The following is a 25,529-nucleotide window of genomic DNA, read 5'->3' on the forward strand; positions in this document are numbered from 1 at the left end:
ATGAACACCATGCATAGGTCTGCCATTTGGTTAAATTAAATACATGTAGGGGCGGAAATCTTTGAGGATTTGAAGATTCATTGCAAAATAGCCACATTTTTTTTTCTTTTTAAATCGATGTTTAAGTTGACCTTGATTTCTGAGTGAGACGGAGGATTAAAAACAACTCGGGGGCTCAGATGGGATGAGAGGAGAGCCGTAGGAAAGTCTCTCCTGGAGGCGGAGGGCGGGGGTCGCTGTCTCTTTCAGGCTGTGTGCTTGCTGGGCTAAAGAAGAAGCCTTATCTTCATGATACCGTCAGAGCAGGAGAAGGCGGCACAGTTTCTGCAAGAACTTGACACATTCCTTGAATCACTTGGGCCCCAGGATGTCATTAATAGAGGATTCACGCCTGCTTCTTACCTGGGGGTTTATAAAAGTGGAGGTGTGCTGGCGTAGTTAGAAACAGCAGGATGGGAAAGGACTGTCATGGAGAATGCATCCAGGTGCCCACCCTCTGCTCCCTGTGGTTCCCCTGGCTCCTGGAAGAGCCTGAAGTTCAGAGGAAGGATGGGAAGGGGTTCTGAGGCTGTCCAGGAAGCCTAGTGCTCAAGGAGGGGACCCTGCTTATAAGGAGAGTTGGGAGCGTTGAAGACACAGGGCGCTGGGCGACAGTAGAAGTTGAATGGGGCAGGGGCAGAGGGGGAGGTGGCTGATCACGGCTCCAAGTAACCCAAACGTGCTGACCCTCAGGCCCCTCCACCCTCACCAAAGCCACCAGGGGCACACCTGCTCCGGCTGAAAGACAGAGAAAACCCAGCAGGGCACCTGTTTCTCCCCATCGGGAAGCATCTTATTTCTTTGAATGTCCTCCACCTCCCGCATCCTTTCTTCCAACCCCTGCCCCAAAGGACAAGCCCTAACGTGTCCCAGGGTGGACCTCCTCTCGCAAGTGCTGGAATGGGAGGGGCGGAGAGGCAGGGAACACGCCCTGCTACTGCAGGTCCATCGGGGCAGGTTTGCAGCACTTGGAAGTGGGTTTGCATCTCACGGACTTTGGAGGTCCTTGAAAGTGGACCTGGCTATTTTAAATCACCAGGTGATCAGAGAGCTGTCACATGGCTTCATGTGTCATTCAGGGGTTTGACCCAGGAAATCGGTCCCATCCACCCTGCCACTGTGCCTCCCATGCAATGACTGAGCATCCCAAAGAAGCTCTGAGCTCTCTGAACCTCAGATTCCTTGATCATAAAATGGGAACAAGCAGTCGAATCTTCTTCTCTGAGTCATCAGGTGATGCAGTGAGCTTAACGGAGTGCCAGTCATTCAGCTAATCTTTATTAAATGGCTGTCAGGTGTCAGACACTGTTCTAGCTGTCCATCACCATAATAATTATGTGTTAGTTGCTCAGTCATGTCTAACTCTTTGCTAACCCACGGACTATAGCCCCACCCTCCACCAGGCTCCTCTGTCGTTGGGATTCTCCAGGTAAGAATACTGGAGTGGGTTGCCATTCCCTTCTCCAGGGAGTCTTCCTGACCCAGGGATCAAACATGTGTCTCCTGCATTGCAGGCGTGTTCTTTACCATTTGAGCCACCAGGGAAGCCCTCTAGGGCAAAACACCTTTTCTTATTCCTAGGTATTTGCAGGGTCTGCTAAACATTGCTATGGACTGAATTGGTTCTCCCCAGCCCTGCCCCTGTCCCCTTGCCTCCCACCCAAATTTGTATGTTCAAACCCTAACCCGCTGATGTTATTTGGAGGTGGGGGCTTCAGGGAGTTATTGAGTTTAGATGACATCATGAGGGTGGGATCCTCCTGATTGGATAAGTGTCCTTAGAAGAGGAATTGAGAGAGGCCGTCCCCTCTCTGGGGCTGCCCAGATTGCATTAGTGGTAAAGAAGCCACCTGCTAATGCAGAAGGCATAAGAGATGCCACGGGTTTGATTTCTGGGTCGGGAAGATCCTCTACAGGAGGAAATAGCCACCCCCTCCAGTACTTCTGCCTGGAAAATCACATGGACAGAAAAGCTTCAGTGCATGGGGTCGCAAAGAGCTGGACAGGACTGAGCACACACATGCTCATCCCCCCTCCACTGTTTGGGGACATAGCAAACACATTTGCCAGAAGGTGGCAAGCCACAAAAGAGAGCTCTCACGAGAAACCTAACATGCGGGCACCTTGATCATGGGCTTTGCAGCCTGCAGAAGCATGAGAAATAAGTGTTTGTGGGTTCAACCACCTAGTCTGTGATAATTTGTTACAGCAGCCAGCGCTGACTAATACAGACACGTTGGCAGCTCATCTCCATTACAGGTGTGTTCGGTGCTTGGCCCTTGCCTGCTCATCCTATTCTTTCAAAGACTTAAAAAAATATATATGTAAAAGCCAAAATATATTGAGTCGTCCTGTCTCTGTCCTCCAGTCCTTCTGCTTTCCTAGGAATTTCATCATTCTAGCAGAGCGTTGAATTTGAGTTGAAAGAAATGCAACATGTTTCTTAATTCTCTGTCACCTGGCTACAGAATCAGCCCAGCTGAATCAGGAAGGCGGCATTAACTCCATCCAAAGCTGTGTGATTAACTTATTTGTTTGCCTACAGAGCTAAAATGGAAAGAAAAAAAAAAAAAGCCGGAAGCAGAGTGAATCCGCACCAGCCCCGTTTTGAAGTTGGATGTATTTCTAGAGAACCTGAGATGAGGGTTTTAATGCACATTCCCTGGGCTTACCACGATTATTACTTTTAATGGAAAATCGCTTTGCACCATCTTGCTTCATTTTAAATGGAGAGTGTGTAATATTGTCTAACGCCAGGGTAGGAAGTCGATTTAGTATGCATGCTTTTCTCCCCTCTTCACTCCTTTCTGTGGTCCTTTGTACACATTCAATATAGTCACATTTTTGCTTAGAACATATATATTTTTCCCCTGAACTTTTCTCGATTGCTTTTTTATCAAGTTTACAAATCAAATCAAATAGGTATATTGCAAAGCTCCGCTATATTATTTTCGGAGCCTATAGTGCAATGTATTGAATTACGCTAGTCTGTGCTCTTCCCCTGCTGCTCTCCGTGGTTTGAGAGAGAGGGTCTGCGGATCCTCTAAATTCACCCGGCTTCCTGGCTAAATCAAGACTGCTCTTCAGGCTGCGAGAAGACTCAGGCCAAGTGTTTGTTACACAAATCAATTTGGTCCCAAGTACATCGCAGTGGCTACTCAACTATCTCTCCCAATAATATTGTCAACTTAATCAAATAATGCCTCCAAGACACTCAGCTTTTCTCTCGGAGAAATAACATGATTGGTAGAGGAGGGAGAAGCAGCTGGCTATTCAAAAGTACACTTTTTATTTATCACCACTGAGAGCTTTGTGTGTGAAGGTGGGGGATGACCTTAGCAGAGGGAAGACGCTAAATATTCAGTAGGCTGATCGGGAGGTGGGGCAAGGTAGGGCTCTTACTGCCTCAAGGTTGAGTCTTGGATGGTCTGTTTTGATACCTTCATGGCAGAGTGAGAGATGCTCAGCAGGAAAGAAGATGGACCCAGAGACTGTTCCTGGAATTACTCAATAAAGTACCTACTATATAATGTGGGCTTCCCAGGTGGTGCCAGTGGTGAAGAATCCACCTGCTAATGCAGGAGATTCAAGAGATGGCAAGTTTGATCCTTGGGTCCAGGGGGTCTCAGAATTGGACAAGTTGAGCAACTGAGCCCACAGTGCCTGCTCAGTACCTTGGTCATGTCCGACTCTTTGGGACCCCATGGACTGTAGCCCTCCAGGCTCCTCTGTCCATGGGATTCTCCAGGCAAGAATCCTGGAGTGGGTTGCCATGCCCTCTTCCAGGGGATCTTCCTGACCCGGGGAGTGAACTTACGTCTCTGTTATCTTTTGCATTGGGGTTCTTTACCACTAGTGCCAGCTGGGGAAAGCCCTTTTCCTGTGCTTCTCCTCCCAGAGATCTGGTCAGCCCCTGTTTCACAGGTGAACTCAGCAGAGAGGAGACCATGGGGGGCGGGGCCACAATCTGAAAGGCACGGATTCCTGCATGACCATGCGTGCTCTCTCCAACAGTCGTCCCTGGATTGGTCGATATCAAAATCCAATTTCACCAGGATTAGCCTTGAGTTGCTCAGAGCTATTCATTGAATTAGGAACGATTATAGCAGAGGGAGCCCCACGGTCCTTTATTAAGGTTTTCTTTTTTTTTTTTTTTTAACGGAAGCACTAAGCGATCAGGAGATTAAAGAGCTGGTGGTGTTTTCTTAACATTTATAACCTGCGCTGATATCTGGGGAGTTTGTTTATTAGGAAAAATTCCGAGGCACACATTCTGCCTCCTAATAGGGCCCTCAAACTGGACCAGAGCAGGAGCAGGCTTTGCCGTTCTAATGAGTTTATTTGGGAACCTCTGCCAAGAGCTTCCTGGAAACCTACCTCTGGAGTTAATGGGCTTTGCATCATGTCAGTTCCCTGGTGGCTCAGATGGTAAAGAATCCACCTGCAATGCTGGAGACCTGAGTTCAATCTCTGGGTAAGGAGGATCCCCTGGAGAAGGGAATGGCAACCCATGCCAGTATTCTTGCTTGGAGAATTCCATGGACAGAGGAGCCTGGTGGGCTACAGTCTATGGTGTTGCAAAGAGTTGGACAGGACTGAGGGATGAGCACACACAGGGTCCTTCAACCTTTCCTGCAATGATGAGGAAGCTGCATTTCAGAGTCATCGACATCCGTGGGCCTGAGAAATAAAGCACAAAGCTGATGATTATTAATCCTGTTCGTAATAGAGATGATGATGATCCTATTTCTTCATGGTGCTTTGATTTCATGACCCTATCTAAAGAACAGAGATGCATTTACCATTTTTGTTGTTCAGTCGCTAAGTTGCATCTCACTCTTTGGGATCCCATGGACTACAGCTCACCAGGCTTCCCTGTCCTTCACCATCTCCCAGAGTTTGCTCAAAGTCATGTCCATTGAGTTGGTGATGCCATCCAACCATCTCATCCTCTGTCGCCCCCTTCTCCTCCTGCCCTCAATCTTTCGCAGCATCAGGGTCTTTTCCAATGAGTTGGCTCTTCTCATCAAGTGGCCAGGGTATTGGAGCTTCAGCATCAGCTTCAGTTATTCCAAGGAACATTCAGGGTTTATCATTTTATCCAAGTTGGAACTAAGACCCAGAGACATGAAGTCAGGATTCATGCAACTCACTCGTGGCAAAACCAGGTTTGTTCATGTATGCCCCAGATATTTACAGAGAACTTACCACATGTGCTAGGTGAGCGGTTTTAATTGGTGCAGTTTTGCTCCCCAGGACCTTTGAAGCCTCGAAGAGATTTTCAGTTGTCCTAGCCCCAGGGCAGGCTACTGACATCTAGTGGGTGGAGGTCAGGGATGCTACTGGACATCTTATGGTTCACCAGGTGATCCCCACATCACAGAATTAAGGAACCCCCAGTGCCAACAGTTCTGTTGTAGAGAAACTCTGCTCTAAGAGGTAAGTGCATGGAGGTTCTGCCTTCCCTGTTCTCATGCACTGTGCATTCTGGTAGAGAAGACAGATTATAGAAATTAACAGAAGCATATAATGTAAAAGCAAGAAGTGATGTGTGTTGTGCAAGAACAGTGGGCACGAAGGGAGGAGATGCTGATGCAGCTGTTTTATTTATTTTTTTTTTTACTGAAGGATAGTTGACCCACAGTGTTGTGGGGAGAGAATTATCCAGGCAAGGGGACAGATAAACAGGTGTGAAGACTAAGGAATGTACTGAGTGTTGAAGGGAGAGCTAAGAGGCTCGTGAGCAAAATGGGGAATACCAGGACACAGGGGTCAAGGCAGCATCTCTTAGATCAGGGCGAGGGTCTGGCCTGGAAGGTTCTGAGAGGGACAACACCCCAGCCATTCTGCCTACACCACTAACATCCTTACTCACCTCAATTTACTTCCATCTCTGAGCAAGTGGAACAGTATTAATTTGCTTGGTTTTTAAGTTCCACCTTCTGATCTTCCAGACATGGTTACGAGGTACATTTCTAATTCAGCTGGGCCTCACTTTAGAGCCAAAGTGACTTTAAAAAAATCAGACACAGATAAATCAAGAGTTCTTTCAATGATTAATTCCCACTAAGCTTTGACATGTACCAGCCTTGGGGAATGTAATCGCAAACCTGGTAGATCCTGCCTTTCAAAAAGACATGTTCTAGATGGTTCATTTCCTTAGTAAGTCTTGTAGCGTTTTCACATTGTTTTATTTTTGTCTTTAGAAATCTCACCCTGTGCTTTTGCCATAGGCTTTAGTGGACTCCTTAGGGATGCTTGTCCATCTGTGTGAGGAACCTTCAGGAAGGTCTTCATCTTTCAAGTGCTGGTGGCCTTTCTGGAGGCTTCTCAGCCCAGCTGAAGGTCATCACTGCATTCAGGGGCGAGTACGGAAAGGGGTCTTGGAGCCTGTTTTTGAAAGGATAGCTTGAATCTCTTCTCATTTTGCTGTTCAGTTCAATTCACTCAGTCATGTCCTACTCTTTGTGACCCCATGGACTGCAGCAGGCCAGGCCTCCCTGTCCATCACCAACTCCCAGAGTTTACTCAAACTCATTGAGTCGGTGATGCCATCCAATCATCTCATCCTATGTCATCCCCTTCTCCTCATGCTTTCAATCTTTCCCAGCATCAGGGTCTTTTCAATTGAGTCAGTTCTTCACATCAGGTGGCCAAAGTATTAAGGCATAAGTCATGTGTGACTGTTGTAATCCCCTGTATTGTGGCCCTCCAGGCTCCTCTGTCCATGAGATTTCCCAGGCAAGAATCCTGGAGTGGGTTGCCATTTCCTTCTTTAGGGGATCTTCCTGACCCAGGGATCGAACCCACGTCTCCTGCATTGGCAGGCAGATTCTTTACTACTGAGCCATCTGAGAAGTGAGAATTCATCAGACTGACCAGTGTGATAGCTGAGAGCCCGGGGACAGCTCTGGTGGGGGCATTCTCCCTTCTTCTGCATCTGGGTTGTGGCCAGCCCTTTTGAGAGCCTCATAGCACCAGGACTGCTTAAAAAGTACAACTGCGCCTTGATAATTCTTGATAACAGTTACTCATTTTCCAAGCATTTCCCAGCTGTTTGCTTAGCAGGGGACTTCTTAGCAGGGGACTTCGTGGGTTGAACGAAGGCCTTCAAATATGTGTCCATGTTCTGGCCTTCATAAACCTGGGGATGTGACCTTATTTGGAAAATAAAATAAAATAAAAGGTCTTTACAGATGCAATTAGCTTAAGGATCTCAAGACTAGATCAACCTCAATTTAGCATGAGCTCTAAATCCAGTGCCCTTAATGTCCTTATAAGAAGAAAAAAGGCTGAGGGAGACTTGAATCTCAGACACTCAGGGGAAGAAAGCCAAACAGAGATGAGAGACTCTAGCAGTGCAGCTCAGGCGAGGCAAGAAGCCACCAGTGGCTGGAAGAACAAGGAAGGACGTCCCCCTGGGGGTCTCTGGCCAGAGCAGGACCCTGGGGGCATCTTCACTGTACTTTTCTGGCCTTTGCAACTGAGAGACAGTCCATTTCTGTTTGCTTTAAGTCACTAGGTTTTTGGTAATTTCTTAGGACATTAATACAGGGATATGAAACCCCAAGTATGTGCTGAATATGTTTTCCCTGAAAGTTCCCAGCAAAAAGGAAACTTCACAGCCAGAAATACTCAAGATGAGGGGTCAGTAAGGGTCATTCCCATAGTTCTGACCCCTCGCGAGATGGCGGCTTTGTCATAGCTTCTTTAGTTTGACTCGTACTCCATATGGTCCTCATCACATCACAACATACAAGCGGGCCTGCTCAACCTTTTAGATTGCTTCCTTATGCTTCTTTGTCAGCCTCTGGATACTGATACCCTCCCTCTTCCCTTTCCTTTTCCATTCCCCTGTTGTTGAGTCGCTAAGTCATGTCCAACTCTCTGCAACACCATGAGCTATAGCCCACCAGGCTCCTCTGTCCTGTGAGATTCTCCAGGCAAGAATCCTGGAGTGGGTTGCCATTTCCTTCTGCAGGGAATCTTCCCAACCCAGGGAGCGAAGCCATGTCTCATGAAGGCTGCTTCTTTTACCACTGATCCACCAGAGAAGCTCCCTATGATGTCTGAAATAACTTTTTGGTTTAGTTTGTTCTTTCTTTCCATGTTATCTTTAAAAATTACTTTTAACACACAGGTATGCCGGCACAGCCGTTTCTGAGCATTTTTTGTATTTGTGCCCAGCGCACAGTGATCGATTGAGCGTTGCGTGTTTTTATCAAAGGAAACAACACAAAGATTTCTCCAAAGTCCTGTTTGACTAAAGATGATTAATTTAAATTTTCACATGAGCAGCATAATGCTATTAATCATTTAATATGTTTAATCGTAATCTCTGTAATTCCTAATTAGGTTTATTAAACTGAAACATCCAACAGTTACACAGAAATCCAAATCTTAAGTTTCCTTCTTGGGAGCAGAAGGAGCAGGTTTTCATTTGCATTTGAACAGCAACTTCTGACTGAAGGGGAAAAGTGGGTTGAAGGCCTGAGAACTAGCCTGCTGCTTCTGCAAACTGGAGTCTTGTGTTTGACCAGTAAGACCCCCAGGCCCTCAGAAAGTGACAGTCTCACGATTCAAGGTCATTTCTGTCTCGTGGCTGTGTCTCCAGACCTCATATTGTGCACGTGTGTGTGCTCACTTGCTTAGTCATGTCTGACTCTTTGTGACCCCATGAACAGAGGAGCCTGGTGGGCTACAGCTCCTCTGTCCATGGGATTCTCCAGGCAAGAATATTAGAATGAGTTGCTATTTCCTCCTCCAGGAGATCTTCTTGACCCCGGTTATTGAACCCATGTCTCTTCTGTCTCCTGCGTCGGCAGGCAGATTCTTTACCACTGCAACACCTGGGAAGCCCCAGGAAGCCCCAGCACAGCCAAAAACTATAAATAAATATATAAATATCCAGTTTACAAATGTCAAAGTTGTAATATTGTTCTTCCTCTCACTGGGGGGTAGCAAAGGAGACGGTTCACCCCTTCCTTCATTGGTTTCTTCCTTTACTCCTAACGCATTCACCCCTTCAGTCGGTGAGTCAGCCAGCCAGGAGGCAGACGTTGGTCATTTGTCTAGCATGGCTCAGCCTGTGCCTCATGCTGGTCACGCCACCGCCCTGCTATGGTCCTTAAGGAAAAACTGCATCCTCTTGATCTACCCTTAGGGCTCTTTAGGTCTACCCCCTGCCTCCCTCTGCTGGGTTCTCTCCTACCCTTCCTTCATGCACTCTCCCTCCGACCAGTGACATGGAGGTCTGCCTGTAGTCCCAATCTCAAAGGAATGCCAGTGAGGTGTGAGTTAAAGTGAGATCTTAGTACCCTGCCCAGGAATTGAACTGGGTAGCCTGGATGAAAACCATGACTCCTAGCCACTAGTTCCCCAGGGGCTAGAGGCTAGAAGCAAAATTTCCCGGGCCCTTGCCCCATTGAAAAATGCATTTCTCAAGGAGGCAAAAACTGTAGAAAGAGGTACAAAATTTATGATTAGAGACACGGCACAACCAAGTTGGAGAGCACACAGAGAAGCAGTTTGTTAAGACAGAAGCAAGGCAGAGATACACACCCAAAGGGAAAGGGTGTCGGCGTCCCCCCTAACGAGGAGGAGTGCATTAAAGAGGCAGTTAAGCCATTTATTAGGGCATTTCTGCCAGATCTTTGTTTCCACGCGTGCTCAGCCGCTTCAGTCGTGTCTGACTTTTTGTGACCCTGTGGAGTATATAGCCCACCAGGCTCCTGAGTCCATGGGATTCTCTAGGCAAGAATACTGGAGTGGGTTACCATGCCCTTCTCCAGGAGATATTCCCAACCCAGGAATCGAACCGCTGCATTGCAGTCAGATACTTTACTGCTGAGCCACTGGGGAAGCCCAGATCTTTGTTTACCTTTGGCCAATTATCTCATTTCTTTTCCCACTCCTGACCTGCCTAGGACCCTCCCCAACATGCCTGTGAAACTTTTTCCCAAGATGAATTTTTCCCAGAGGCCAGTACGGGGCTGGGGTGGTGGTGGGGTGCTTGGCATCACATATTATGGGGTGGTGCCCCCTCCATTTTGACTTCCAAGCAGCCTTTCTGGGCATGTGTAGTGTCTCCCTTGCCCCAAGGATGGAAAATATATGACCTCTTGATCCTTAACTCAAATTGGGTTTAGTCCCTCTCTGTCCTTGCCATAGCTGTTAATGTCCCCAGGAGACAAAGTTTGGCTATTTACCCTGTTTCTGCTGTTGTTTTCTATTTCAAAGTGCACACAGGAGGCTGGTTGTAAATATCTAGCCTGGAGCCCACCTGCCCCCTTCCTCAGGAAATGTGAAAAGGAGGCTAGCTGTACATGCCTAGCTTGGAGCCTGTCTGTCTCCTGCCTCAGTCCCCTAAATCCAGAATTCACCTCTCTGCATCTTGGCACATACTTTGCACTCCACTGGTACAGCATCACCTTTTCTCTTAGACATGTCCCACTAAAAACGTAACCTCCAGACTCAGCAAGCCTGAGGAGCCATCAGCCATACGATTTAGAGTGACTCAACCCCCTGAGGGTCACTCTGACCCTCTTAATAGTCTGTTTAACCATGGCTTTTTCTGCCTCTTTCTCTTCTACTAAGCTAGACACTGTGCATGCTTTGGAGGATGAACTTATGTGCCTAGTGGAGAGTAGTTGCTCAGGAAAGATGTGTTTACCAAGCAAATGGGAACCTTCCCTTCATGTTTCCTTAATGAGGCTTTTTACACTTCTCCTTTGATATTCTTGGGGCTTCCCTGGTGGCTCAGCTGGTAAAGAATCCGCCTGCAATGCGGGAGACCTGGATTCAATCCCTGGGTTGGGAGGATCTCCTGGAGAAGGGAACAGCTACCCACTCGAGTATTCTGGCCTGGAGAACTCCATGGACTAGTCCATGGGGTTGCAAAGAGGTGAGCACAACTGAGGAACTTTCACTCTCACTTTGACATTTTTTGTAAAAATCACCATCATTCTAAAAAATGCCTTGCCTTCCACTTATTGATTGTATCTTGTGCTGGGAACTGTGGCAAACAGTATTTGGTTGTCACAGAGCCTTATACGGTATGCACCGTTGTTATTACCTAACTCGATGGATATAAATTTGCGCAAACTTTGGGAGACAGTGGAGGACAGAGGAGCCTGGGATCAGCTGTCCATGGGGTCCCAAAGAGTCAGACATGACTTAGCAACTGAACAACAGCATTCTTACTACTCATTTTTCAGGGTAGAGAACTATCACCATCCTTTTTATTAGATCCAGCAGCATTAGGAATATGACCAAGTGCTTTATCTTCTTGACACAACCCTTGGGAGTTGAAGAAAGTATCTGGTAGGGCTTTGGATACCAAAGAAGCTTGGAAGCGTAGTATGCCAGATACCAGAATGTCTTACCTTACAAATACAATTTAGTGTGTGTTAGGAAGGAGATTTCAATGAAACCTGTCGATAAGGACAAGGGTTGATGAGAGAGTCATTGATTCTGTCCATGTTATTAGTTTTGTCCTAGTTGTATTCTTCTAAATTGCTCGTAAGTAGGAGGGGACAATCTCTCCTTCCTAAGTTTGATGGCTTTTTTCACAGGTTTTCCATCATGTTTTAGCGAAGCAGACATCTCATGTGAATGGCGTGTACTGCCACCTAGAGGCAGTACCTGCTAATTGCAGAGAAAGCATCTAGAAGCATCTCTGAAATGTTGAAACTCTAGAACTGAGCGTATGGAAGTGGCCTAGATGATTAAATCAAATGTTACTGTGACTTTTCTCCTGGTTCCTGCCTCAATGGGGGTATCATTGTAATATCATGTTATCCAGGCTTTTCCTTGGAGGATGGGACTGAGTGGGAGGCAGAGTAACAAATTATACTAATTATCCTGATGTCATTGTCGACACTAACTTGAGCCAATATAACTTTCTAATATAGGCACTGTGTGTCGTCATTGTCCAACATGGAAGCCACAGCCACGTGTGGCCTCTCAGCACTCAAAAATGTGGCTACTGTGAGGGAGGGACTGAATTTCTCATTTGATTTAATTTTAATTCATTTCTGTTTAAAGAGCCACATGCGGCCATCTGTCATGAACAACACAGGTCTGCAAAATCAAGAAAGGAAAAATTAAAACCTTGAAAAAGTTTAAGTCCATCAGATGCTTACTTGGACTTCAGAATACCAAACAGCCTTTTCAAATGTTTTATGAGATTTACTCATGTTTTTATCTGTACAGCCTTGGCAATTAGGTAGGCATATTTTAAGATTTTGAACAGCCTGCATGAAAGGAGGATTCTCCTTTCTAGATGAAGCTTTCTCTAATTACCTACTGAAACTGCCTGTCCCTCTGTCCCAGCGAGTCCTTGCCCTTACTTTATCCCCCTCCCTCTTATCTCCTTCCTCCAGCTCTGTATTTCTTTAGTTTATTGTCTGTCTGATTCTCCCCCGGTAAGAATTAGATCCATGATAATGAGGATCTCTGCTCCTTTGCTCATGGCTGAATCCTGCATCTGTGATGGGCACTCAGTGGTCTTTCAGTAAATCTTTGCTGGATGAATGAATGATTCAGCAGTTTCCTCCTGTATTATTCCTTTGTTCTGGCATTTTCCCACCATTTTGAGGAAGCAGAAGCACACTGGATATATGTGGAATCTAGAAAAAATGGTATAGACGAACACATTTGCAAAGCAGGAATAGGGACACAGACGTAGAGAACAAACTGTATGGATACCAAGGGGGGATGGTGCAGGGCGGGGTGAATTGGGAGATTGGAATTGACATATACGCACTGTTGATGTTCTGCATCATAAGACACTATTGATGCTATGCATAACCTAGATAACTAATGAGAACCTACTGTATAGCTCAGGGAACTCTACTCAGTGCTCTGTGGTGACCTAAATGGGAAGGAAATCCTAAAAAGTGGGGATATATGTATATGTATAGCTGATTCACTTTGTTGTACAGCGGAAACTAACACAACACTAAAGCTACTCTATGCCGATACATATAAATAAATAAATATATATATATATATATTTTTTATGACAAGCACACTGTAAAGCACGCTCAGGTCCACTCAGAGCCTCTTTGCTTTGCCCTTGTTCTTTTAGCAGACAGATGACGCAGCGCCCACGGATGGCCAGCCCCAGACACAGCCTTCTGAAAACACGGAAAACAAGTCCCAGCCCAAGAGGCTGCACGTCTCCAACATCCCCTTCCGGTTCCGGGATCCGGACCTCCGACAAATGTTTGGCGTAAGTACTGCCTTTCCTCTCCTCTGCAGTGGCCGCTCTGGGGTCCCCAGAGTCCTCCCCTCCTCATGTAATTTCTTGGTATTCATAATACAAAGTGAGCAGGGGTTGGGGGCAGGCATTTTAGATGCTATCTGTGGGTATTCTTTGGCCAGGATCTCCATGATTTTAGTATAAACTTTTCTGCTATGTTCACCATGTTTGCACTTAGACCAACGGTACTTCTTCAAGTTAGTAACTTGAATGTCAAATGAAAAATAGGCTCCCAGGGGCTTGAAACAAGCTCATTGCTGATCCCCTGTCAAGAGCCTGGGGACCCATGTGACAGCTAATATAGTTATGGGTCATCTTGCTTTTTCTCGCTATGGTAGTTGCCAAATTATTGGGAAGAGTGACTCATAACATATTTTTGCAGACCTTGCTCTTTCCCAGGTACTGAGCATCTAGATCTCAGAGGTGATTGTAGAGAATAATTAGTTCTGCATAAAGCCTCGTTAAAACAAAACCACTGCAGATTTCAGAGTCTGACTTGTATCCTGCCATATACGTTCTTCTGGAATCCGTGGTGAGGATTCAGAGATTTAACTTGTAAGATTATATGCACAAATGACAGTCTTGCCCAAGCACCATGACGAAACAGGGAGCAAGGCAGAAGCCACCACCAACCCACAGAAAAGAAATGATAGAGTCGCTTGCTCAGGGGACATTGTGACCCTGATTCTCTTTTTGGAATGACCTTTGCACCATCCACCTTGGGAAGGGATGAGCTTGCCACCTCTTTGGGCTCAGTTCCACCAAAGGACAAAGCTATGACAGAGCTTGGATATCATTCATTTTTTGCAAATACAGTCACAGTCCCTTTGTCTGTGTCGGCCCAGCATTGGTGGGAAATGTCTGTGGATTCAATGAACAAAACTACATCCTTAACGTTTGACTTGGACTAAAGGTTGGCTGCCCAGAGAGTCCCCCTCTAAGAGCTTTTGGATGGGTGCAGAGATGGCAAAAGAAATAAGAAGTGGCTCAACTTTCCAAGTCTAGGTCTGGGCCAGGTAGACCTCATTCTCCATATGAAAACACCAGCTCCGTGTCATCATTCCACGATGGTGGAGTGAACACGCATGTTTTCTTTAGCATGCATGATGTTTATCAAGTGTGCATCAGACATAAAAGCCAAAGAAGTGTCCTCATAGTTAAGATATCCAGGCCTGAATCCTGACATTTCAATGGAAAAGGTCAGCTTGTGCTCTTTTATCTCTCTCATTTGGTAATAACCTTGAGTTGAGCCTCTAACTCTTGCAGAGCAGAGATACCCTCGGGCAATTTCAGGTCAAAGATGACTTTGAAAAGTGCAGAGCATTCAGAGTTAAAGTCGAGGTTAAGTGTGTGTGAAGTGAGGAGACCAGGTTTGAATGATGGGCAGCCTGAGGAATTAGATCCCTTTTGTCAGGCCTGGTTCGAAAGTCACTCATCAAGTGTCACTGGGATGTTGACTTGGAATTTGGTCCTCTTAATGACCATCCTGTGCTCTTTTCGGGTGTCACTCATTGCAGTAGACCCCAACTCCCACCCCTGAGGATGGCTGTGCGCTCTCTGGTCTTCTTGATTATCTTGATAGTGACCAGAGGGCTCCACTGCAAAGGCATTCAAAATATTCAGAGCTAGATGCCAAAAATAGATCCTACTTGCATGAATATCTGAACCTCTCTGTTCTTACTGGGTGTTACAGGAGTGGTGGTACAGAGCAAAGTCTTGCCAAAGAATGGTCGCGCTACCAGTTGTCAAATCTTGATCAGAATCTACTAGTTTCAGAGCTACTGTTTGTAAAAGTCAGAATTTTCAAGCAACTGACAAGATGTCGATTTGACAAGATGATGGATACACTTAGGGTCCATCTATCTGTTCAGAAAACGCAGCACACAGTCAGTCATCCTGAAATTAATTCAGTTCATCACAAGCTGCCTCTGTGTCCATTTTTAAAAGTATGCAAGATTTTTTGGTGGGCTTTGTGACCATCCACTCCAGTATTCTTGCTGGGAAAATTCCATGGACAGAGAAGCCTGGTAGGCTACAGTCCACAGGGTCACAAAGAGTCAGACACGACTGAGCATGCTTCTGCGCACACACTTCTGTAAAAATCATCCAGCACCTACAGATTCCTGGACTCTGCGATAACTCTGAGGCCTTCTTGGTTGACAACTGCCATTCTGAAGACATGGAATTTTAATCCTGCAAAATCTGTTCTTTCTGGGCAGACATCAGTGGTGGCCACCCCGCTCTGGTTGTGTGCTACATTTACCAACAGGAATCACGTGAAAAGGCACCTTTAAACATTCTGACTGGCTCCCCACTCTCCAGCTGAGAGAATTAAGCGTGGTTTCCTCCTTCAGGTCACAGTTACTCTAAGAAATTGCATTTTAATCCCAATCAGCTGTTTTCCACATCACTGGGATGTGAGATGTCATCTCTCCTTTTCTTGCTCTATTTTGCCCTAGTTCCTTGTAGCAGAGGCTACAAGGGGAGAGACAGCAGAGAAAAACTCTTACGAAGATTTGTTTGCATTTTTCTTCTTGGTCTCTTGTTCTGTGTGGCCGTGGGGACTGCAAACCAAAACCACAGCACAAGAGTAAAGAGACTTTCTTTCCCAAAGTCCCTGACACCCAGCAGTGCTCTGAACAGGTTCTGTATCCATGCATCAGTCAGCCCTGATGTTTGCAACCCCTACACGCCTATCGGTTACCGCAGGTGCCTCAGCATTTCATTTTAAACTGTGGCTCTGGTGCCTCCTTGTCACAATCCTGGTTTCCCTTCTTCCGCAATTCACTTTGTATCCTCTACATCCTCCTCTTTCAGATGAATGTATTCCAGTATTTGGCATGAAGCCATCCAGATCATCTTAGATTTCTTAGGGTTTCCCTTTCAGATGGAACATCCCTTGGTCAAAAAATTTGGTGGCCACTACATCCAAAGCAGAGGCCAGAGCATCTTTCATTATTTATTTTTGGCTACTCTAGGTCTTTGTGGCTGCGCGTGGGCTTTCTCCAGCTGTGGCAACCAGGGGTGTCATGGTGCAAAGGTATCTCCTTGTGGTGGCCTCTCCTGTTGCAGAGCACAGGCTGTAGGGCATGTGGGCTTCAGTAGCTGGGCCACGTGCGCTTTGTGGCCCTGTGGCATGTGAGGTCTTCCCTGACTAGGGATCGAACCCGTGTCCCCTGCACTGGCAGGCGGATTCTTAACCACTGGACCACCAGGGAAGTCCAGAATCCAGAGTCTTTTTTAAAAGATCAATTGGCATGTGAAAGAATGGATCTCTTATATTATCAGGGGCCTTGGTGCTGGAGGTTTCACTGGAAAGGATGTGGATTCTGGCCCTGCTACCTTCTTCTTGAACATGCCAGAGGTCGCAAAAGAGCATGTCTTTCCTTTCCATCTGAATTCTCCATGGGCCCATGCAAGCATTGTGGCATGTATGCATTGCCATCAAATTAATCATGTCTTGGTCTTGAATAAAAAGCTCAGGTGAACCTAATATTTAAAAGTAAGCATTTGTGAAGTGAGAGAGATAGTTATGGGCTTCCCAGGTAGCTCGGTGGGTCAAGAATCTGCTGGCAATGCAGGAGACATAGGAGACGTGAGTGCGATCCCTGGGTTGGGACCATCCCCTGGAGGAGGGTGTGGCAACCCATTCCAGGATTCTTGCCTGGAGAATCCCATGGACAAGAGGAGCCTGGAGGGCTATAGTCCTTGGGGTCACAAAGAGTCAGACACGATTGAAGCGACTGAGCAGACGTGCTTGCACGCGGAGGTAGTTCTAGGTGTAGACCACTGAGACGAGCCATTGTATCCTAGAATTGTCTTCAGTAGCAGCTACTCAGGGAGTCCTGGGTTCAGATTTTACCTCATGCCTGTCCATGTGACAGCCGAGCTTTCGTTATCAAAATACAGGCCTTCGGGGCGTGAATATGAGCCACCGAAGTCTCTATTGTCACCAAAGCCAGGTTACGTGGCTTTCAGACCGCGCGGAAGAAACTTTCATTGAAAGTAGAAGAAGAAGGAGAAGGGGCTTTCAGGATGACTTTTTAAATGACAAAACAGATATTTTCAGACATGGCAGGGTGCCTCCTCCTGTTCCCACATCTGAAACGTGAAGACGGCCCTAAGAAAACAAAACCAATACACCATTGTAAAGTTAAAAAAAAAAAAAAAAAAAAAACTTAAAAAAAAATAAATGAAAGAAATGGAAATTTAAAAAAATAAAATGAATATTTAAAAAAATGAAGACTAGGATGTTGCCTTTTCTTCGCTTCCATGCACATTCTTTGAACTAAGCTTACTTTCATGTTTTATACTGTATCCATTGAACACCTTTCAAAGGTTTTCAGAGAAATGTTATTTGATCTGAGCCGGTCTAAACATGGGCGGTACCTCTTGACCCAAGTGTGTGCCTACAAGCTCCTGGATTTTAAGCTTGACACATTTGTCGAGACCCCTCCAGTGGAAACTGAGACTTTGTTGAACACAGCTGAATGCCGGTGTTGGGCAAATAGATCCTAGTTATGTCTGTGAATGAGTCGTGTCTATTTAAATTGAAAATGTGCCAGCTGTGTTTACATCATTAGTACCAAACTTCCCAATTAAACTGTTGATACTATAAATATAGTACACAACTGCCTTAGAAAGGGGGCTTACATCAGCATTCTTCTTACGGCTTGTTTCACTGGCTTTGAGAAACTTCCACCTTGTGGCAACTGCCAAAGAAACAAACATTGGAGACCATTTCAGGGCATGCGGTGCCATTGTTCCATTTAGGGAATGACACATGTGAAGATTCCTCTTTGATTGGTGCTGTCTCAACCGGCAGCTTCCCAGGTGGCTCAGTGTTAAAGAATCTGCCTGCCAGTGCGAGAGACATAGGAGACTCGGGTTCGATCCCTGAATCAGAAAGATCTCTTGGAGGAAGGCATGACAGCCCAGTCCAGGAATCTTGCCTGGAGAACACCAGGGACAGAGGAGCCTGGTGGGGCTACAGTCCATGGGGTCACAAAGAATCAGACACAGCTGAGCAATTGAGCGTACGTGTATCTCAATCAGATCTTTTTTCTTTCTTTCTTTCTCTTATTTATTCCATTCATCCACATATTCTCAATCCCTGTTTACTGGTGTTGACTTAATATAGTTATGAGGTCGATATTTCCCATGTGTTAGGAGCATGGTGGAAACCAAGCAGGACCCCGTAAGGTTTCTAGGCATAAAAGGCTTTCTGTGTCCCCGTCTCTGATGGGCAGGTTCAAACAGTTACTCATCAAGAAAGGGAGGCCGAGAAAAGGGAGGAGCAGTCAAGAAACAGTAGCCTTGGGGCAGGTCTTGGTTTCCTCAGAAGGGATACACATAGCAGCATCTTTGAGCTCTTCAGCAGAACTATAACCTCCAACAAATGGAAGCTATTAACTATTTGATGCATCTCTCCTCATTCCAGAGAAAGTCACAGTTCGCCCATCACCACCTGAGACCAAGTGATCTCTTCAACCAGATCTTGTTTTAAAGGAAGTGCGTTTGTGTTGACTGCTTCGAGAAGGTTCCGTGGATGACATTTGCTTGTTGGTTTTAGAGGAAGTCTTTTCCAAGTTTCTCTATCCATAAATATGTGTGCTTCCTGCCTCTTAGGCCTGAAATATACATGGTAGCATCTGTGTGGACTGAATATCCTAAGGGGGTTATATCAGAATGATGGCTTCTCAGAGAGTCGCAAAGCTAAAGGATTTTTTTTTTTTTTAACCATGGAATTCACTTCGCCTTTCAACGCAAATCTTGTATTTCTCAAATCTGAAAATCATCTTCTCTTTTTAACAGTTTTCTCTGTCCAAATCTAGGGCATGGAAAAAGCAGTAGAACCATCTTGTCTTCACCAAAAGAATTCTTAAGTGTCCACTGATCGCAGGGTGAGGGAGTTGCGTGTTTCCTGGTGTGTCCGTAGGGCATGCTAGCCATGGAGACCTTCTGTCTTCTCTCCTGGTTGAGCCTTCTCTTCTAGGTTTCTTTCTCTCCTTCTCCCTGAAGTAGAGAAGCACAATAAAAAGCTCAGTAAGAAAAATTCAAGTCTGTAATCCCCAAGCTGAGTACATATCCTGAGGGATGGGCACCTTTCTGTGGCTCGGGATGACTTAAGCTTTGGATTTCTTTTTCTCATAGTCAGAACTACTATCATTTCAAGGTTTTAAGCTATTCATATTTAACTGGAGTCTGCGTTTTTCTCTTTCCGAGGGAGCATAGATTTATTTGAATGTTTCAGAGGATAGTATCTGTATATTCTTTTTTTTTTTGAATCTCAGTAAGATCTTCTTGGCACTTACAGTCTGGGTCTCTCAGCACCCTCTGAGTGGGGCATATCGGTCAGGCAAGCTGCCCCCAGTTCTCTGGGTTCTAATTGCTTGTTCCCTTTCTCTCCTGCCCTCCCACCCCATCACCCTGTCCTCTGCGACACAGAAGCTGCGTAAGGCTTTCCACCCAGGGGAGAGAGACAGAATACAGAATTTCCTAGAGTAATAAAAGATGTACTAAAAATACCCAGGCTGCAAAAGCAAAAAGCAAAAACGTTGCTGTTGTTGTTCAGCTGCTCAGTCATGTCCGGCTCTTTGCAACCCCACGGACTGCAGCACACCAGGCACCCCTGTCCTTCACGGTCTCCCAGAGCGTGCTCAAATTCATGTCCCTTGAGCCGGTGATGCTATCTAGCTATATAGCTTTGACTAGATGGACCTTTGTCAGCAAAGAGATGTCTCTGCTTTTTAAGGAAAGTTCCAAATCAGGGAAAAAGAGCCTGGAAATATTACTTTCTGTAGTTCTTTACATGTATTTTAATCCCTAAAACAGGCATTTGTTCTTAATTCTGCATCAGGGTAAAAATTTCTGATTTTCCCCTGGGCCTCGTCACTTACTTTTATGCCACCCTCTCCTACCTACCTTTATGTAGAACACACCATGCTCAGAAAATGCCCACTCAACTTCATGCAATCTAAGAAAACAGAAAGAATTCCAGCCTCGGGGGACAGGATTTGGGATTATCAGATGCTTCTGGTTCAGGGTCCTTGTTCTCACTTTTTTTTTTTTTTTTAAGTATGAATCACAGATTTCTTGATGTGTATTTGTCAGGAGGACTACAGGAAGTAGTCAGTCATTAGTTGTATTAAGTTACAAAATATAAGATACCGCAGTTGCATGTGATTTCAGATAGCAAATATTTTAGTAAATTTAAATATGACCCAAATATTGTGTGGTGGTGGTGGTTTAGTCTAAGTTATATCCAACTCTTGTGACCCCATAGACTGTAGCCTGCCAGGTTCCTCTGTCCACGGGATTTCCTAGACAAGAATACTGGAGTGGGTTGCCATTTCCTTCTCCAGGGCGTCTTCCAGACCCAGGAACTGAACTTGGGTCTGCCCCCTGCCTTGCAGAAATGTTCTTTACTGGCTGAGCCATCAATTAAAGTACCATTGTGCAGGGTATACTTATCCTGAAAAATCTGAAATTTAATGGAACATCTGTAGTTTATTGGGGAAACTTTGTCATCTGAAATGTTGTTTCTAGGTTTGAATACGTTGAGTTTCTTGCATTGTTCAGAAAGCCTATTCATGCTAATCATCTAAAATCTATGTGTTTGTTTAACAATATGGAGAATCATCTTGCAAGAAGGACATTTCAACCTGAGGACAGACAGCTACAGTGGTTTCTTGCTTGTAAAGGGTGTCTGTGTAATGGATATTCCTTTTATCTTTACTTCTCTTATATGGCCTGGCTACTCCTGGCTTTTATGAAACCAAGGTCCAAAATCCTAAGTATCTCGTTTTAGTTGGATATTTTAAGTTATCAAAATCCCACTTCACTAAGGATGTTTCACCCAGTGGCTAGTGACACAGCCTAGAAGGACCGTTGTATATACTAGCTGTTTTTAATGGTTGCTGCTCAGTGCCTTGGAAAGCAATCAATCATCCATCAAGAAAAAAAAAAACTAGAATTAACCTCTTGCTTACATACTTGGTCCTGGGTCCCTAATTATGATATCTCATATGATGGGTTTTGCCATAATATGGAAATAATACATACAGTTGTATTTTCTCTTGGTTCAAGTGCATCATTTAATGATAGGAAAACATCAAATGAATATCCTTGATATTAAAAGAGAGAAAAATTCTGACTCGAACAATTACCCATGCATAATCTGATTGACTCTGTTTCTCTTCTTGCTTATAAACTATTTCTATTTTTTTGCAGCAATTTGGTAAAATCTTAGATGTTGAAATTATTTTTAATGAGCGAGGCTCAAAGGTAAGCAACTTAATTCACTTTAGAATTGTTTAGCTTTATTTTGAAATGCTTGTTATAAATACGGGGAAACAACTGCACTGTTTTAATCAGCACGTTGTGAAAATACACTTCCGTGGGAATTCCTTTAGGGACCGGGGGGGGGCCCGCCCCCGTTTCCAAAATGGTGGGGAATACACTGGAATCAATTTAAAATGTATAAGGGGGTATTTGAAAACTGCTGTTTTATAGATGTCTATATATCAAGTTTCCAGAGGAAAACTACCCATGCTTAAAAAAATAATGCTGTTGCTACATTTTTGTTTTTCAGTGATAATTATGTTCTTTATATTAAAAAGTGAGTTCATAGTCTCATGAGCAGGTAAATATGTGATTATTCTGTATTAATAAAGTGCAGTTATTTTCCTGGGTTGTAGGGGAGAAAATCTCATATACACCAACCTTTTGAATACAATTTAATCCATTGGTCTGTGTATACAACCACATTGTGCAATTTGCCATTGCTCTGAGTTAGTTTTTCCTAGGAAACCAATTTTTAAGTAGGTTTTTCTTACAAGTAATGGTGTTAGTAAAAATCAGAGGTGAGGGATTTCCTTGGTGGTCCATTGGTTAAGACTTCACCTTCCAATCCCTGATCAGGGAACTAAGATCCCCCCATGCCGCATGGCCAAGAAAAAACAAAGCATAAAACAGAAGCAATATTGTAGCAAATGCAATAAAGACTTTAAGAATGGTTCACATTTTAAAAAATTCTTTTTTTTTTAATATCAGAGGCTATATGGGTAAACTCCAACATCTTCAAAATGCAAACATATTGATAGAGAAAAAAAAAAAAAAAGCCGCCAAACTCTTGTAAAGCATCTTCTGTGTCAGTGATCATCTAAGACCAGTGCTCACACCAGCAGCAACATCTGGAAATTTAGCAGAAATACAGAGTCTCAAGGTCCAACCCAGACCTATTGAATCAGATCCTCTGATATTGGGGCCTAGCAATCTGTGTTGTAACAAGCCTCCCAGGGCTATGGTTAAACTTACAAATCCTTTGTCTCCTTATTCTCAACACACGCCCAGGCTTCATGTGAATATAGGCTACACCTGTGCCCACTGGGATTTCATGGTGGCTCAAGTGTCCTCTTTCTACTTGCACTCACGGAAAACGCAGGGAAAGTGGTGCGCTGGGCAGAACAGCAGATGCTGTGAGGAAGGTGAAAAGAAGTGAAAGTCACTCAGTTGTGTTCGACTCTTTGTGACCCTATGGACTATAGAGTTCATGGAATTCTCCAGGCCTGAATGCTGGAGTGGTTAGCCTTTCCCTTCCCCAGGGAATCTTCCCAACCCAGGGATCGAACCCAGGTCTCCCACATTGCAGGCTGATTCTTTACCAGCTGAGCCACAAGGGTGCTGCCAAAGACTTGGATATTGACATCAGAACCTAGGAAATGAACACATCCAGTAACTCCGCCTGGCTTCTGGTTCCCCAGGAACGTTCAGCTTCCTTCTCACGTCCTCAGACTGTGAAAGTAAAAATGGAGAGAAATTCATTCCCACACACAGAGAGATTGCAGGTTTAGCCCCAGAGCTTTCCTTACAGAGACTGTTTGGGACAAGCCAGTATCCAAAAGTGTTACTTAGAGAAACACGTTTTGGGACTTCCCAGGCAGTCCAGTGGTTACAACTCTGCTCTTGAGGGGCTGCGGGTTTCATTCCTGGTCAGGAAGCTAAGGTTTCATACGTCATGTGGTATAGTAAAGAAGAATGGGTTTACCTAAGGGAGGGGGGTGCAAAAGCCAGTCTTCTGGGTATAGGAACCACCACCTCCCCACAAAACAATCATTTACGATTCCTTGGGCAGCCTGCATAGGTTTTATATTAACTGACTTAATGTTAACTGAATTGTATTAACTGAATAGGAGAATGCTGATTGAATTGAGGAAAGAAAATGCCAGTATTCTCTTTGCCACAGCCAAAATGGTGTAGTGATATGCTGGATGAGTAGAAAAAAAGAAAAAAAAATCAATTCATTACACTCTGAAGTTCTGCTACTTTAAGGGCCTTGTCTTTCTGCTCTAATTTCAGATATTTACAGTAATCCTTATAATATGTCAGTAGTTTGACCTCCAGGCTGGGGAAAAATAAGTTAACTCTTTTTCTGCTCTGGTATGAAAAACCATTACAGGGACTTTTCCTACATGTACAAAGCTATGTACATTAAGAGAAAAATGTGCCTGATCCCTTTTACTTATGACAGATGTATTCTGGGTAAAATTGTAGAAGATGACATGGAAAGTTGGCCAACTTTCTTTTAATCCTGAGTCCAAAGCACTACTGCCTTTAAAGTTTTCTTTTCTAAATTCATATTTCATGTGTATTTTGTTTTGTGACTTTTGCCAGTTGGAGGAAACTGTTTAATTTTTTTTCCCAGAGTTGTTTGAGGACATTAGAAGAATATCATTTGTTATTCTGAAAGTACAATGGTGATGCTATTTTTAAGATTTCTTCCGTCATTCCTGTGATGAGCCTGTCTCTGGGGCTTTAGGAATAAGACCATTTAAGTTTGCCATATCCAGAGACTGAAATTGGGAAGCTGTGAAGCTGCTTTTTTTTTTCATGAAGAAACATTAAAAATAGCCTCTCTCAGTGGGTTTGCTGAAAGAGCCAGTCTTGCAGGTGTTGGAGCTGACTGGTACCACTGGAGTGTCCTGGAGACACTGCAATTGGGAACTGTTGAATGAAGGTAGCAGCCCACAGAGGAATATCTTTCGTAATTGAAAGGGGGAGTGAGTGTTAAGTCGCTCAATCATCTCCGACTCTTTGTGACCCCCATGGACTGTAGCTTGCCAGATTCCTCTGTCTGCTTAATTCTCCAGGCAAGAATACTGGAGTAGGTTGCCATGCCCTTGTCCAGAACTTGATGTTGTCCTTAATGGGAAAAGTCTTATGGAAAAGGGCATTTCCATTTCAATGGTCAAGAAGCCTACACTGCTGGAATGACCTCATTTTCATCATTTGATGGTGGAGAAGCAGCCAGGAAGTGGGAGAGCCCTTACGAGCTAGGAGCTCACCTTCAGGCCATCGTCTTTGGGGACCTTCCCTGGGACAGTCACTCAGTGCAGAGTGAGGATGGCTGTGTGTTCTGGGGGTGGTTGGTGTGTGTGTGTGTTTGTGTTTGTGTGCATGCGTGCATGCACACCTGTCCATATACAGGCAATATCGATATTATCCTGAGAATATATAATGTACAAGTTCATGTGTATACGGATAGCAGGTAAACAAAGAAATCGCATTTTAAAAGGATCTGGCCAGACTTTGAAAATGCAATGAGCTGGCATTTCGGGGGTGAGAGATCCTATCATTCAAGTTTCCTTTTAGGAGATTTTAAAACATTGTGTTTACATCTGAAACCTTTTATCTGGGGGGATAGACAGAGATGGCTGTGTTTTCATTGACCTGGGAAACGTGCAGTCTGCTCTTTGATTCAGTGGTGTCTATCGTACTGGCTTGGGCTTCCCTGGTGACCCAGTGGTAAAGAATCCTCCTGCCAGTGCAAGAATCGAGGGTTTGATCCCTGGGTCAGAAAGATCGCCTGGAGAAGGGAATGGCAACCCATTGCCAGTATCCTTGCCTGGGAAACCCCAAGGACAGAGGAGCCTGGCAGGCTACAGTCCATGGGGTTGCAAAAGCGTCAGACAGGACTTGGCGACTAAGACAAGAGACACAGTCTTGGTTTCACTCCAGTACCAGGCTAGTGAATCAAATGTGAGACAGACAGAAGTGCTTCCTGTCCTCAGACTTCCCTGAGTATGTGAGAGACAAATCCTTAAGACAAACAAGTGTGATACAGTTTGCTATGTTCCCTGGTGAATGAGAGGCTGCTGAGACTCCAAGCAGGCAGACCCATCTTGTTGAAAGCCAGGCGGGCTTATGGGAAGAAGGGGCATTTCAG

The 25,529-nt window shown here is 44.9% G+C and overlaps 1 protein-coding gene across 19 annotated transcripts in view; it reads left to right on the top strand.

The window, feature by feature from the left end:
• RBFOX1 (RNA binding fox-1 homolog 1) overlaps positions 1-25,529 on the top strand; it is a 1,681,944-nt gene that overhangs the window by 1,529,051 nt on the left and 127,364 nt on the right. For all 19 annotated transcript variants that reach the window (XM_040256528.1, XM_040256446.1, XM_040256394.1 and 16 more), the window contains 2 exons: positions 13,130-13,273; positions 21,536-21,589. In XM_040256528.1, coding sequence (XP_040112462.1) covers positions 13,130-13,273; positions 21,536-21,589 — 198 coding nt within the window. The remainder of the gene's footprint in view (positions 1-13,129; positions 13,274-21,535; positions 21,590-25,529) is intronic.

The sequence above is a fragment of the Oryx dammah genome, unplaced genomic scaffold (genome assembly GCF_014754425.2).
Source record: "Oryx dammah isolate SB20612 unplaced genomic scaffold, SCBI_Odam_1.1 HiC_scaffold_2, whole genome shotgun sequence".
NCBI lineage: Eukaryota > Metazoa > Chordata > Mammalia > Artiodactyla > Bovidae > Oryx > Oryx dammah.